General features: G+C 40.2%; 1 protein-coding gene across 2 annotated transcripts in view; it reads left to right on the forward strand.

Moving 5' to 3' along the window:
• PAPPA2 (pappalysin 2) overlaps positions 1–14,651 on the forward strand; it is a 273,676-nt gene that overhangs the window by 163,806 nt on the left and 95,219 nt on the right. For both annotated transcript variants that reach the window (XM_047753714.1, XM_047753715.1), the window contains 2 exons: positions 2,197–2,332; positions 2,533–2,749. In XM_047753714.1, the coding sequence (XP_047609670.1) occupies positions 2,197–2,332; positions 2,533–2,749 (353 nt within the window). The remainder of the gene's footprint in view (positions 1–2,196; positions 2,333–2,532; positions 2,750–14,651) is intronic.

Consider the following 14,651-nt stretch of genomic DNA (forward strand, 5'->3'; position numbering starts at 1 on the left):
GGATTCTTTATTGCGGCTCAGATTCATTATGCGTGTATGTACCGTTTCAAGCTGGTCTCTGCTTTTGAGCTTCCAATAGTTGTATGAGAGTTTATACCTTCCTCATGTCCAGTTGCTGCTGTGGGACGTATTTGGTATTTGGATGAGAATGAAGTTTAGCTGCCTCTCCTGTGTCACTGTGAGAGGAAATAACCAAGACGTGGCATCCTGTCCCTTGATCAAACCCTTGTCTTTGCTTTGTATATCCCAACGTTCCTCTGCCTGTCTCACCTGTGGTTTTCCTACTTAAGCCACAGCCTGGAAATCCTGGCATAGCCACTTCCCACAAATCAAGGCACAGAGACACTGCCACCAGGAGCGGGCTTTAAGGTTCAAAGTGATTTGGGATTCAAAGACCCTTAGAGCCAGGAGATGCAAAAGGAGTTTGAGGTTTTGGGCATGGACCCTTAGGACAGAGAAATCCACACCATAAGACCTACTAATTAATTTCAGGTGGGTGGTGTCTATTTTGGGACCCAACAGAAAGTGGGAAAACTGAGCTCTCCTGTTCCTCCTTGAAGCCACCCCGACTCTTCCAGTCTGAGGCCTTTTGGGGTAAAGCCACCAGATTCTTGTTTGGACTCTGTCAGTTCCTGGCTCAGGAAAGAACCCAGGACTTTCTTCCAGCACCCAGGTCTTTTTTGTGGTATATTAAAAGGAAGAGGCTGTGGGAGTTCCTAGGGGACTTTGATGTCATTTGGGGCTGGAGTTGAGGGTTAGGCTCCTGGTTACCTTATGGTGTATTTCTTGTCTAGTCCTTATCCAGCCAGGGACAAAGGACCTCATATTGCAAACCATAACCTATGGGTCTGGAAGTTTCTTAAGTTATAAAGAAATATTTATTACTTCAAAGAGGGGAAATGAAAAGGGGGGGGGAGACACTGGGGAAAAAAAGTGTGCCTGATCTTTCCCTCAAAGGAAAAGAGGAAGAAGGGAGAGTTGTGCTACATTGACCACTGAAAAATCATAAAATCACCCTAATTAATCCAGCAGTGCAAATGGACACTCTATAAACACACCACCAAAACTCAGGAAAAATCAGTCTGCAGACAAGGAAGAATTCTCATTAAAATGGAAAACATGTTTTACTCTCTTGCTCCCCATTTTAAGAAATGCCCTCTGCCATTAGATGTTGTAACCTATTCTGACACTGAGGACAGTTTTCTTGGGGATTTGTGCCCTTCAGAACCTAATAGAAAGCTAAAAAAATTACATACAGAATGTTGTACGGTCCAGCACCAGATTCTAATTATGCAGCAACTGAAAAAGTTGGAGATAATTCTCAATATAAATTAAGAGTGATGTTGAGCTATTGGAACTAAAACAGAAGTAGAATTCTATATCAAGTCATTTCAATGTGGGAAATAAGCTCTCCAGATCATCTCCCAATCTCTGAGATGCTTTCTTTTATATTAAATTATTTCCGAGAACAAAACTTCCATAGTTTACTGTGACGGTTTCATTGTTAATTAGTCTAGCCATCTAGAAATCTTTCTTAGAACTGAATTTTCCTGCACCTCATTGTTGTCTTATTTTCCATCCATGGATAGGGTCTATGTACTTGGGGCACTAGAAGAATTGCATAAGAATAAACAGTTTGGCAGCTTCTAATCTCAGAAGCAATAGACTCTGCAATAGCCTCTCTCCTATGTCATAGTTTAAATGCAAAGTGAGAGGTTCTGATAGAAAAAAAATAGGAGGGAAGACATGGAGATAGAGAAAGATAATTAATTATGCTGGTCCAGCATAAAGTGTTAGCTTGGTGATCATCTTGACCACTTCTTTTACTTCGGAGCTAGAGAGATACTGGTTGGCTATGTACAGTGGTTCACTGTCTCCAGTGATGGTCTATCTCTTTGAGTTATCTTTTTGAGAAATTTAAACAAAGATTCAAGTAAAAAGTGGTAGAGGTTAAAAGTTTCAGAAAAGGATATGGAGCCCAGTAGCTGAAAGTTTTCTTCTTTCCAGCTAATTTTGACATTTGACATGTCCTTGACTATCTTTCTGAGATTACTCCATATTTTTCCCAGTTGTAAAGGAGAAGGGAGCTCTTACTTTATAAGTGGCAAACCCTTTGACAAGTATAAAAATAGTATGAGACATGCCTTGATAGCCCAGTGGAACTAATGACTCATACATACATATGCTTATGCCTAGGTTTGTTTCAGTAGACCAGGAGTGGCCACAGCAGTTTTCATTTTCTTGACATCTGATGGTCTGGTACCTGGGGAACATCAGCGGCCAACAGTGACCCTCCACCTGACCGATGTCAGTGGAAACAACCACTCTCTTGGTGAGTCTGACAGTTACCCTTTTAGGACCACTAGCAGACCATCTGATAGACCCAGGAATCAGCTGAATGCCTGTCTCTGATATTGTTTGGAAGCTTGCCTATATCATATAGCTATTGAGAAGTTAAAATGAACACTAGATATGGAAACTTGGAGCTCATGAATGGCTTAAATTATTATCCATCTCCTTGTTTCTCTTCAGGAACCTATGAACTGTCATGCCAGCATAACCCACTGGTTATCAATGTAACCCATCACTCGAATGTCCTCTTCCACCATGCCACCTCAGTGCTGCTGAATTTCTCATCCCCATTGGTGGGCATCTCAGCAGTGGCTCTAAGGACATCCTCCCACAGAAGTCCTGCAGCTCCCAATAACTGCATTCCAGACCATGAGGGGCAAAATCATCAGGGACAAAGGTACAAAGTCCCCTTGTTTTTCTACTTTCTTTTTGTTGTACTGAACTACCATTTTCATACATGCCATTGGGTAGGTAGTGGGTGCTCGTTCACTAACTAAAAATGGATCTAAGAACTACTAGAGAGACATAAGAAGCACGCAAAGAACAATTTGTAGAAGGCATACTTGCATTTTATATTTTGCTCTTCTTTCCCAGCTGAGAATAATTTTTATGTAAATATTTATCTTTGCAAGGTCTTAAAATCTTTTTTACATATTAAAAAACACTGCCTTCAAGTCAACATTGTTATATAAACTGCCAAAAATTCTCTGCCAAAAACTCAATGTTTCCTAAGTTATGTATATTTTTCCACTTGTTCTAACCTGGACAGTGTATATGGCAAGTTTAACAATTAGTTTCTGAGGCATGTCATATGATCAATTAGACTCACATATGGAAATCAGGACTACATTAGCTATACATGCCTTTCTGTGGACATCTGCGATTGTCATCTTCTAGATAGAGCTTTCCTGGATTCTCAGCCACAGCTAGTAAGGAACCGTACTTCACAGAGTTGGTGTGTCCAAGCTTGGCCCTGACGGGGCAAGGAGCAAGTCAGATGCAATCATCTGTGATGTACTTGGGCTAGACTCATTCTACGAATGGTCTAATCAATTGAAAGAGACTATAAGAAACAGGATTTTTTCCCTCAAGGAGTGGGGTGTCAGGCATTTGGTAGCCTAGTTACAAAAGCTGGGTTTCCAGGCAGTGCTCAGTCCTCAAGAAGGGACTCTGATACCACCATGCCGAACTTAGGTACCCCAGAAACCCGGCCTTGAGTAGGGAATAGGGATAGATGTACTTATATAGTATATTAGCTACCTTTTGCTGTGTAGAAAAGCCGCTAGATTATACCAAAATCTAATGGCTTGTCACAGTCTCTGTTGGTGAGGAATTTAGGTGTAATTCAGCGGGGTGCTGCTGGCTTAGAGTCTCATAAGAGGTTGCCATCAGTGGTTGTCCAAGGCTGCAGTAACCTCAAGGCTTGAGTAGAGCTGGAGAACTCACTTCCAAGCTCACTCATGTGGCTGTTGGCAAGACTGAGAAGATCTGCCTCCAAACTCACATAGGTGCTGGCAGTGAGCACACTCAAGCAGGCAGGGCTCAATTCCTTGCCACATGGCTTCTCCATAAGCTGCCTGAGTGTCCTTATGACATGGCAGCTAATAATCCAAGAAAGAAGGGGAGCCAGAGATTGTATGAACATGAGAATCTGCCCTAAAGGGAAGCCGGTAATGTTGGAATTGACAACCAATATGCTATACTTCTTTCATATTCTATTTATTGGAAATGAGTCAGTCCACCCCATACTCAAAAGGAGGGCATTTGCATCAGGGCACAAATTATTAGGGGTCATCAACCACCTGCAGTAATAGTAGTTTATGTTAATTGACTACTAACTCTGTGCCAGGCACTGTTAGAAGTGCTAAGAAGGGCTAGAGTCAGGGTACTGGGCATTGCAACGTTAGCTAGTTCATCTATGACTTAAGTCTCCTTAGGGAGCAGACGTCTTCAAATATTAATGCAAAAATGTAGACTATTAAAATAACATTATTTACTAGAATGATTGCCTCTTTCTCATGTGTTTTCCAATTATTTTCTCTACTGGCTCTACCTTTGGCCTTGAGCCACACAGAACTTCTTTCAGGTCCCCAAAACATGTGTTCTTGATGAGCTCCATGTCTTTGCACATACTGTTCCTCCTTTCTTGAATTCTGTCCAATACGTCTTCCCTTCAACCTGACCATCAAGATTCACCTTCCTCTATGAAGTTTTGGAAAACTCCCTCTCTGTTTCCATAGGACATTGTACACAACTCACACTATCACATTAGGTGGTAACTATTTATGTACTTCTTGTTCTTTACCACTCTGAGCTCCCTGTAGTAGGAATTCTATTTGGTATCTCTCAGGACCTCGCTGAGGCCTTGACACATAGGAGATGTCAGAAACTGTGCATTAAATGACAAAGACTTATTTCTAAATCCTCCATGGGACAGAAGTGAACAAACAAACCAAAAAAGAAGTCACAGACTCTCTAGACCTGAGGGATAAGAATTCCCCTCACCATTACAGCTGTGAAGTTTTGACAAAGAAGTTGATTAATTATGATCACTGCTGCTAGTTCTTCACTTCTTTTCACTTGGCATTGCGGGAAAAACAAGTTTTATATGCATGCATGCAAACCAGTAGAAATAGGATATGATTCTCCAGTTTACACAAAGTGTATCTGGAATGCCTAAGAATTTCCAAACCACATGTGACTGACAGGAGCCATGCAAATTGGCTTTTTCTTCTCAGCCAGCAAATCAGTGCAGTATAGTAAATTTTGATATGAAAGAACCGAATAGAGCCCATATATTTTCTTTGTGAACAGATTAAAAATGTGAATTCACATGTATTCTCAAGTCTTTTTATATCTTTGTATTGATCTCAGTTGTAAATGTAGATAGACCCTAATATGAAGCCCTCAAATTCTGGGCATAGTGAGAGGGATTTCTGGCTACCTCCTCTTACCCCTTATGACCTGAATTCCATTAATACTAAAATGGGCAAGGGAGAGCTGACAGACACCTGGCAGTAGTGGATGTGTTACCCATTTTGTATTTAACTGTTAATGACCAATGGCCTGTTCTCCTACAGCATTGCATCTTTGAATCAGTCTGACTGGCCCACAGAATGTCAGCCAAAGGCCAGTGAACCCAAGTCTGGATCTCCGGTGACATCCATGATCCTTACCTTGACGCTTTGGCTTTGATCTCTCTCTTCATCTTCTTTTCCATTCTGTTGTGATGGCTACCCAGCTTATGACCCATTGGGCTTAGACTACTGATAATGAACCCCTTAATATTGAAAACTAAGTTTGGAGTTCCTGGTGTTGGTCACCAGTGCCCAATAAGAGCTTAATTCATTCTTACTCTCTGGCGAGTTCCTGCTCTAGCCACCTTGGGGGGAGGTCCTGCATAAGCTGTCACAGTGTCGCCCGAGTTGGAGTATCAGGCAGATCCAGGATTATGTTGATGGCTTTGCGAAGTGGGAGCCTTTTTTTTTTTTTAATTAATACAGTGGGATTTTAAATGTGCCCAATATATAATCCAGGCACTAATAGGTTAATTTGCTTTCATGAGTAGATTCGTTGGCATATAATCAGGACTCAACTACTTTGGAAATTCATAAGGTAAAGTCTAGAAGAACTTAGGTAAGAGTTGCTGATGGGCATGTGGTTTTTCTTTGTTCTTTTCGTCCCGTGAACACAGTGAAACATTGGGTACATTGGGTGCAACTTCTCTGACTGGTTGTATATCCATCAGATGCTGAATCTTCAGAAGATGAAGAACATTGTCTCCTTTTCCAAGGCATAGGCTGATGGCAATGGTTGAAACTTCTGGTGATTACTTACTCCTTTTCAGCATTCATACTCTGCTTCCTGTTGATTTTTATATCTACCTGCTCTATAAAAGGTTGAGAATGCAGAGTAAACTTCCAAACAATTGTGTTTCTTTCAATTTCTCCTTGTATTTCCAACGGCTCTGGCTTTTTATAATTTCATATTACATAATTAGGTATCTAAGTGCTTGCGACTATTTTATCTTTATTAGGATCATACCTCTTGCCAACCCTTTTGCCCCTTTAAATGCGTTTGGCTTTGTATTATGCTTTGTCTGGAATTAAAATTCCCATCCTTCCTTTCCCTTTGTTTGTATTTGTTTGATAAATATTTGCCTTTCTTTTATTTTTAACCTTTCTCTATCTTCACTGCCAACAAGCCCAGGGCACATTGCTTCACTGCACTGTTTATAAAGACAGTAGGATATCACTTCATAAAACTACTCCAGACTTTTATTCTAAAAAGTTATCTCATGGTCCTTAAGCCCCTAGTATTTTTTAGGACTCTGTAGCATTTTTTACCTTTGGGACATTTATCTCCCAGGACTCAATAGACTTTTCTGTTCTCCATCATCCCTCCTCACTCCTACCCCAGGAGAAACCCTTGTATTTCCCGTGCAGAAATCTTGAAAGGAGTAAAGAAAGGGTACTGATGAGGACTGATGGACAGAGAACAGATCTGTGATCTCTGCAAAGTGGTGCCCAGTTTCTGGTCTTTATAGGGGCCAGGGAATGAAGAAAGAATGAACCGTTTCGCTCTCTTTCAAAATATGGCTCTATTCTTTATTTACTTTATTTTCAGAAAACAAACTGAAAAAAAAGCATGCTTTGGCTTCCCAGTGATGTTTCTCAATTCAACTCCAATATATTTTGAAATCAGGAGAGAAACCTCACAGAGTCCAGCTATCCATCTTTGTTTTTGGTGTTGATAAGGGCTTTCATATTTTTCTGTACTGTTGATGTTTAAGTGGGAAGCAGGGAAAAATAACCTCAGAGTAATCCTGTGAAATTACCTGAGAATGAGACATGTGGAGTTTGTAGCGCATTCCAGCACCAGGTGGGAGCACAGCCTAAGGCAGTTTCCACACCGTTTCCCATCTTTATCCTTTTACAAGGTGTGACAGTTATCTATCAACTTGTTGCTTCTCATCTCTAAATCCACCCTCCTCATCCTAATTTGTATTATTAAAACAGGATTTTATTAAGTTCCTCAGACCTTGTTTTCAGTTGGCTCTTCACTGCAATAGCCAAAGGTGATAGCTTGTTAGTTGTGATCCCACTGCAGGTCCTTGATTGTTAGCATCCTGTTGACAAGTTGCTCAGCATTGTACTCAAGCCCAAAGGTGCAACCAAACTGATCCCCACATTCTGTCTTTGTGATTCTCTCCTGCTACCCTTTCCAGTTCCATTCTGTGTCAGTCAGTGCCCAGCAGGCAACCTCCCAGAAAGTTTCAGCAGCACCCCAATGACAGTCAGGGTTCAGTCAGGACACAGTAATTAGAATAGGGAAAGATAAATATAAGTAACTAGTAACAGAGTATTAACTACTAAGGATAAAGAGAACCCTAACAGGAGAATGGTGGGAAAAGGGAGCAACTGTTACTTTTAGGGATGAGGGAAGAGTGTCCAAAGGAAGAAATTTGGAAGAGGCTCCCCAGCCAAAGGCTGTGATCTCGATCTCATTGGAGAGGGTGACACAGTGGTAATCAGGCTGACAGAGAAGTTTGCTGAGGTTTCACAGGCTGAGACTGGCAATCAGGAAACCCCTCACTGGGGTGCTGATTCAAGCTCAGTAGGAAGCTCTCTGTTGAGGTGCTTTTGGGACTTTCTGTAAAACTGCCTTTGGGGTGCTGCTGAAACTTTCTGGGAGGTCGCCTGCTGGGCACTGATGAAACTTGATGAGAAGGCACCCACCGAGGTAGCAATGAAACTTTCAGGGGAGCCATTCACTCAGGTCCTTTTGAAGCTTACTGGGAAGCCAGCTAGGGTGCTAGTAGAATGACTGGGACCTGCAGGGTGTCACTGAAACTCACTCGGGGGGTGAACACCACTGGACTGAAGCTGTGTTGGACATTCCAGTGCTGCAGAAGCAAGGAGAGAAGAGCACATGTGAATCCAGAAGAGACACCCCTTCCTCCTACAATGTCTCTGCAGTTATGTCTATTGAGAAAACATGACATCATACTATAACTGGCAAAAGAGCAATATTTTGCATGGTCCATCTCTGGTATCACAAAGTAGGGCAGTGAAAGGTGGGGATTTGGGACTGAGAAGAAATAGTTGATAATTGGCAGAAAATGTCAAATAACCAAGAAGCAACCACTTTTCTATCTGCCATTTATGTTTCCAATTAAGATTTTCTTTATGTTCCTGGCTTTAATACTAAGACCAATTTTTAATACAGCTTCTAAGTGGAATGACCTAGCTAGAAATGCATATTTTCTCTTTTTAATGCTTTGAACTTATTTTAAGTCCAAGGCAAACTTAAAGTATAAATCCCTCTTCATTTTATTCAGTATAAATACACATTCTGATTGAGATGGAAAACAGCAATAGATACTCATAAATATAAAATTGTAGTGGGTTCTGAGGTTTACCTTAAACTATAGCCTATCAAAGCCAAGTATTCTAATATAAAACTGAATAAGATATTAATCTTTTAAAATGAATGTCCGTGTGGAAATCTGGGTTATTTCTTCTCTCTCTCTTATTCTCACTCTCACTCTTTCTCACTCACTATAGTCATGCTTTGATCCCTTTTTTTATCATTATGGGTAATCAGGAGTTGAGTTACATAATAGTTTAGGTCTAAAACAGTGAATATGTTAAGGGAGATGTGGGGAGTATGTGTACACATTGTATATCCATTGCTATATTTTACTTCACATAGAAAAAAAGCCTTCTGAAAAATATAACATAGACTGATTTGTAAAATTAATTATTCTATGTGGTATGTGTGTGTATACAGAAAGAGATAGACTATTCATTATTCAAAAACTATTCTGTGCTTATAATATGCCAGGAATCATGTTTCAGTTTAGGAAACTAATACTCAGTGTGTACAAATTCACCTCATTTTAAATTAGCAAAACTAAGACTAGAATCCCAGTAATTTGTTTTTAGTAAAAAAAAGGTTCCATTAAATGAATGAAACATTGCTTGAGAAATATTTTCTTGCCTATTACTATCTAAGAAATCCTGCCACACTCCCTCACACTGTATTTGGAGTAAGGTAACAAGAGTTTAACTGGCCCTAGAATAATTAAAGTGCACCTATATTTTAGATAATGTTTATGCAAATAGCATGTTTATTTTGAGGAAACTGTGAAGCCAAGAAAAGTAAATGTGGGCTTCAAGTAATGCAGGTAAGCTGGTGATATTTAATAGAGTAAGTGATAAATGGTGGAATTGTAAAGATACTTTGGAACAAGTTCAGGAAATGAATTATCTAGATTGGGCAATTTTATGGACAGAATCCAGGGAATTTGAGGTCATTAGAAAAAGAGAAATTTTGTCTCAGCTCTTGTGGGGTCCTAACCCAGACAAAAAGAATCTTATTCTTGAGAGGAAAGAAAAATCAATGAAAAAAATAACCACTCTCTTGGAGATCTGATGTGCAGGTAAGCCAGAAAGGAGAACTATGATTTAAACCTGGTTTATATGCATAGTAGTTTTCTATTACCATACAGCAATACTACTGCATACTTAGCAGCTTAAACCAACACACATTTACAGCCTCACATTTTCTAAGATTCAAGACTCTAGGCCAGGATTAAATGATTCTTCTTTAAGGCTATAAAGAGGTGTCAGCTGGGTCTGGTCATTTGAAGGCTCAAGTGGGGAAAGTCCATTTTCAAGTTCACATGAATTTTGGTATTTGGTTGCAAAAGGCTGCCAGACTGAGGGCCTCACTTTCCTGCTGAATGTTGCATAGATGCTGTCCTCAGTTCCTTGCCCTATAGCCCTCTCTATTGGGCAGTTCACACTTGGCAGCTTGTTTTTGCAAAACCAGTAAAGAGAGAGTCTTTCAGCAAGAGTGTCTTTTAATCTTCGTTAAGATAGTCAGAAGTGACATTGTCATCTTTGCCATATTTGGTTGGTTAGAAGTCACTGGTTCCACCTGCGCTCAATTTGAGGGAATTACACAATGTTCTAGATTCTAAGAAGCTGGAATCATGTCCACCACAATACATTAACCTCGACTAGCTGACTGTGTGCATAGACCGTGGAGTTATAAGGACCTCACTGCATGTGTCTCATGTCCTGAGAGAGCCCCACACTGTATTTATGTAATTTCAACTTACTAGATCACTTGGGTTACAAGTGACATATGAGGAGTTTGCATGCAGGAAAAAAGCATGAGGGAAAAACATTGATTCCAAGAGCAAGCTCTTCTTACAGAAATTCTCCATTTCTTGGTAGGCAGATTATCTAAACTGCCTTCTACCAAGGAATAACCTCTCAACTCTCCATTATCTAGATTATGCCACATTTGTTTTATGAATGATCCATATCCATATTTTATTCCCAAATTCATTTTCTCTTATTCCTAAACCTGAGTTACCTTCAGAGCCACCTTCTCCATGGCTAAACTGAAAATTGTTATAGTATTCATTGTAGTAATTTTTTTTTTTTTTTGCCATTTCTTGGTCTGCTCCCGCGGCATATGGAGATTCCCAGGCTAGGGGTTGAATCGGAGCTGTAGCCACTGGCCTACGCCAGAGCCACAGCAATGCCAGATCTGAGCCACATCTGTAACCTACACCACAGCTCACGGCAACGCTGAATCCTTTACCCACTGAGCGAGGCCAGGGATCGAACCCACAACCTCATGGTTCCTAGTCAGATTCATTAACCACTGAGCCATGATGGGAACTCCATTGAAGTAAAATTTAATCAGTAATATCAGTTTGATTACCTAGAAAAATATAACAGTATGTAATATTTTAAAGATTGTGGTTGCTGTTTAAATGATATGGGTTCTGACTCTTTTTATATGTTGGACAATTGAGAGTTAATTGTTTTAGCAAGTGTGGTCTAGTAAAATATGGTTATATAAGTGTAAATGTGTGTGTGTGGGTGTGTGTATATTTCAGTTTATACAAGGCAATGTTTTGGAAGAAGTTAATGTGCATTGAATTATATAAGTAAATTTTAAAATGATTAAACTTTTAAAATGATTGTGCCGTTCAAAAGGGTATTATTTTTAAGTAAAAAATAAATATTTTTATAAAGCGTAGCATCATGCCCAGATTTTCTCCTCTTCGCTTTCTTTCCTTTTTTCTTTTCTGTTTAAATCTGCATTTTCCTATTTACTTAAAGCAAAATAAGCATGAACACATAGAGTCTGAATTAAGAAAAAGTAATGAAGGATTGTGCTCTTGTAGGATTCTGTATTCCAGGCAATTCTTAGGTAGAATATTTTTTGCATTAAAAACATTTAGTATTAGGCTAATACTATGGACATCAGTTAGAATTCAGCCACCAGCTCTTGAATACTTAACGTAAAAATGCACGTACACATAATTAACATACTGCCATGCTTGTGTCAAGAAAGAATCTGAAAAGGAACGGATGTGTGTATATGTATAACTAAATCACTTGGTGGTACAGCAGAAATTATCACAACATTGTAAATCAACCATACTTCCACAAAACTTTTTTGAAAAAATGAAAAAAATAAAAATAAAAGAATCAAGTGATTTTAAAAATAAGTAATCAAAGATTAAAGCATGGCTAGTTTGGTTTGGAGTACCTTGGGTTGCACAGAGACTGGAAAATTTATGTACGTGTATAATAGTTTAGTCGCCTTCATTGTCTCTATGGAGCCTCTGTTCTTCAGGTTCTGTTTCTTAAAGCAAGAACTGAAAAAAAAAAATGTGTAATCCAGGGAGGAAAAAAACAACAACCAGCTACCACCAAATAACCCATAATTTTCTGTTTGCTTTTTATGAAAGTTGGTAGCACGCAAGGTTAATACTATCACAAGCTGACTCCGCCAAGCAGCCTCACCTCTTGAGATCCTCCTTTCAGTGACATCCCTGTGCTGTGACACAAAAGATGTCTTTAGCCTTAGAAAGCTAAGCTTGAAAAGGTGAATCTTCTGACTGAAAAGACGGAGCAGTTATTAGTAAGTCAAGTAGAGAGATTTCTGGGTCACCTTCTATGGTCCATGGAGGATTCAGTGTGCACACGGGATGTTGGTTGGTGGTGGAGGGATGTGGTAGAAAGGAACACACCTTGTCCTCAGAATTCACTTCTCTGACTTTAATAATCCCAGAAAATTTCTGGGAGGAAATGGCTGTATTTTCCATTTGGAAGACGTTGGGACCCAGGTGTGGAAATGTTTCTTCTTGGTTATACTATAGATTGCAAGTAGAGCTGAGGCTAGATTATAAGACCTCTGAGCCTGGGTCCAGGGACGTGCAGCCAGGGCACGGCTCAGCCCCTTGGCATTCCATCCTTGCTCTAATCAGTTTGTGAGCCTGGTCTTGGTAATAGTATCATTCTGTCTCTATTATCCATCCTTCTGCTTCATGCTTTGTTATTCCCTGGAACCCTCACTGCTTCTGCTTTACCAATTCCTATTGTGCTTCAATTATTTGGAGCTCAGATTTATAACCCTTCTCCTTCCTTCTCTGCCTGGATTGGGCCCCTGTACCCTGCCTGTCCTCTCCTTTCCCTGCTCAGTCCTATGTAAAATATTCCAACCACCTCCCTTTCCTCAGCCTCATAAAGTGAAGGGCTTCTTCCTTTTTTTTTTTTGCTAGGGGCTACATGTTAAAGCATCTATTTATCCGTTGGCTCCCCATTGTTTATGTTTAGCAGAGGGTTTCCTTTTCGTGTTCCAGGGTGATGGGAAGTGTTCTCTTGGGCTGCTGGGAAAAGCACTATAGAAATGAAATATGTATTGCATTTCTACTCATTTGATTATCTTCTTCCCCAGAGCAGTGTAGCAAATTAACATTGAATCTGTTTTTGTTTCTTAAGCAAGAAGAGAATTATAGCTGTTGAGTTGTTCCCTGAGTTTCTTGCTCAACTTCCTTTTCCCAGAATGACTTGTCCATAAAATAAGAGGGAAGGAGAAGAATCTGCTGGTGAGGATTCTGGTTCTCCTGGCTGGTGACGGATAGCCTGGTAAATGACAGATCTGCTCTGGGAAGCACAGGGAGCTATTAGTCTTTTCAACTATTTATTCTCAAGGGGTTATAGAGGGAAAATGGAAAGGTCATGGTCATGGTCTTGTTTAGGGGTTTATTGGAACATGGATAGACTATTCTGGAAATGGCCTGTATTAAAATATTACCTTGTCTGGGATGGTTCCTAGTGGGGTACATTCTTGGAACCAATTGGGTGACAGCTTGCAGGTTATAGCTTTCAGTGCTAGGAACAGGCATAGACAGCTTAGGAAGACTTGGGTTGGAGTCTATGCTAAGGCTTGTTTCAAAACACTGACTTGAAAACAGTAACTCCTAATGTCTTATTGCAGTGTCTGAAATCCCACAATTAGGAATTATTTGGTCACATCTTAATAATCTCCAGTGGTCTCTTTAAAATAGTCAATGACTCTTTAATAAAAGGATAAATGTTTTAGGTTACTATCAACTGTTTACACCAGAAATATTCTCTTATAAGCCTTGCCAGTTCAAAAGTAGACCAGGAACTTGCTGAAATGCAACCTCCTATAGATGTCTAGAAGTTTTGGGGAGTATGAAAATCAGAACAGGTGGTAGCAAAAAGAGAAATGAGTTTAAAGTATCACCTGCTTCTCAGTTTTGCTCAGGGCTGGCCCTGTGCTTATGGTCTGTATTAATGGCAGCTGTTGGAGAAAGCACAGACAATAAAAACAAACCAATATTTCCAAGATTCTGTCGTTTTGCCAGCCTGCCGAGTAGACAGACACTGTTGGTGGATTTGACCATAAGTTCTGGTCAGAATGACTCTCAGGCCACATCTGGTTCTGTGTCGTTGTTATCATGGAGGCAGAGAAAGACTGGTGGTTAGAATCACAGCAAGCCCATCATCCAGACCCCTGCCTCTTGCATTTGGCTGTATCACCAGTCTCACCACATGATTTTAGGGTAGTCCCTTCCCTTCTCTGAGCCTTCATTTCTCCATAAGCAAATGAGCTGTTGATGTTGCCAGGCTTGGGAGTGCTAGGAAGAGCAAAAGGACAGAAGGGAGTAATATTCCAGATTGGAAGTAAACCAAAGACTGATAAATCCTGGAATTGCAAGATGATGGAAACAATGTGAAGCTTCTGATGGGGAGACCAGAACTTTATAGGAAAAAAAGCCAAGGGGGAGTGAGTCCCAAAAGGGCCTGACATGTCTTTTATGTTCTACTTCTATGTGTGAACTTGGGACTCATTCAGGGTGTTGGCTTGCAAATCCTCAAGACTTCAGTGTACACATAAGTTTGTGTATAGCCGTGGAGATACCATGCTACCCTTTCTTCCTGCCTTGTAGGTACTGT

Source organism: Phacochoerus africanus, chromosome 11, assembly GCF_016906955.1.
Source record: "Phacochoerus africanus isolate WHEZ1 chromosome 11, ROS_Pafr_v1, whole genome shotgun sequence".
NCBI lineage: Eukaryota > Metazoa > Chordata > Mammalia > Artiodactyla > Suidae > Phacochoerus > Phacochoerus africanus.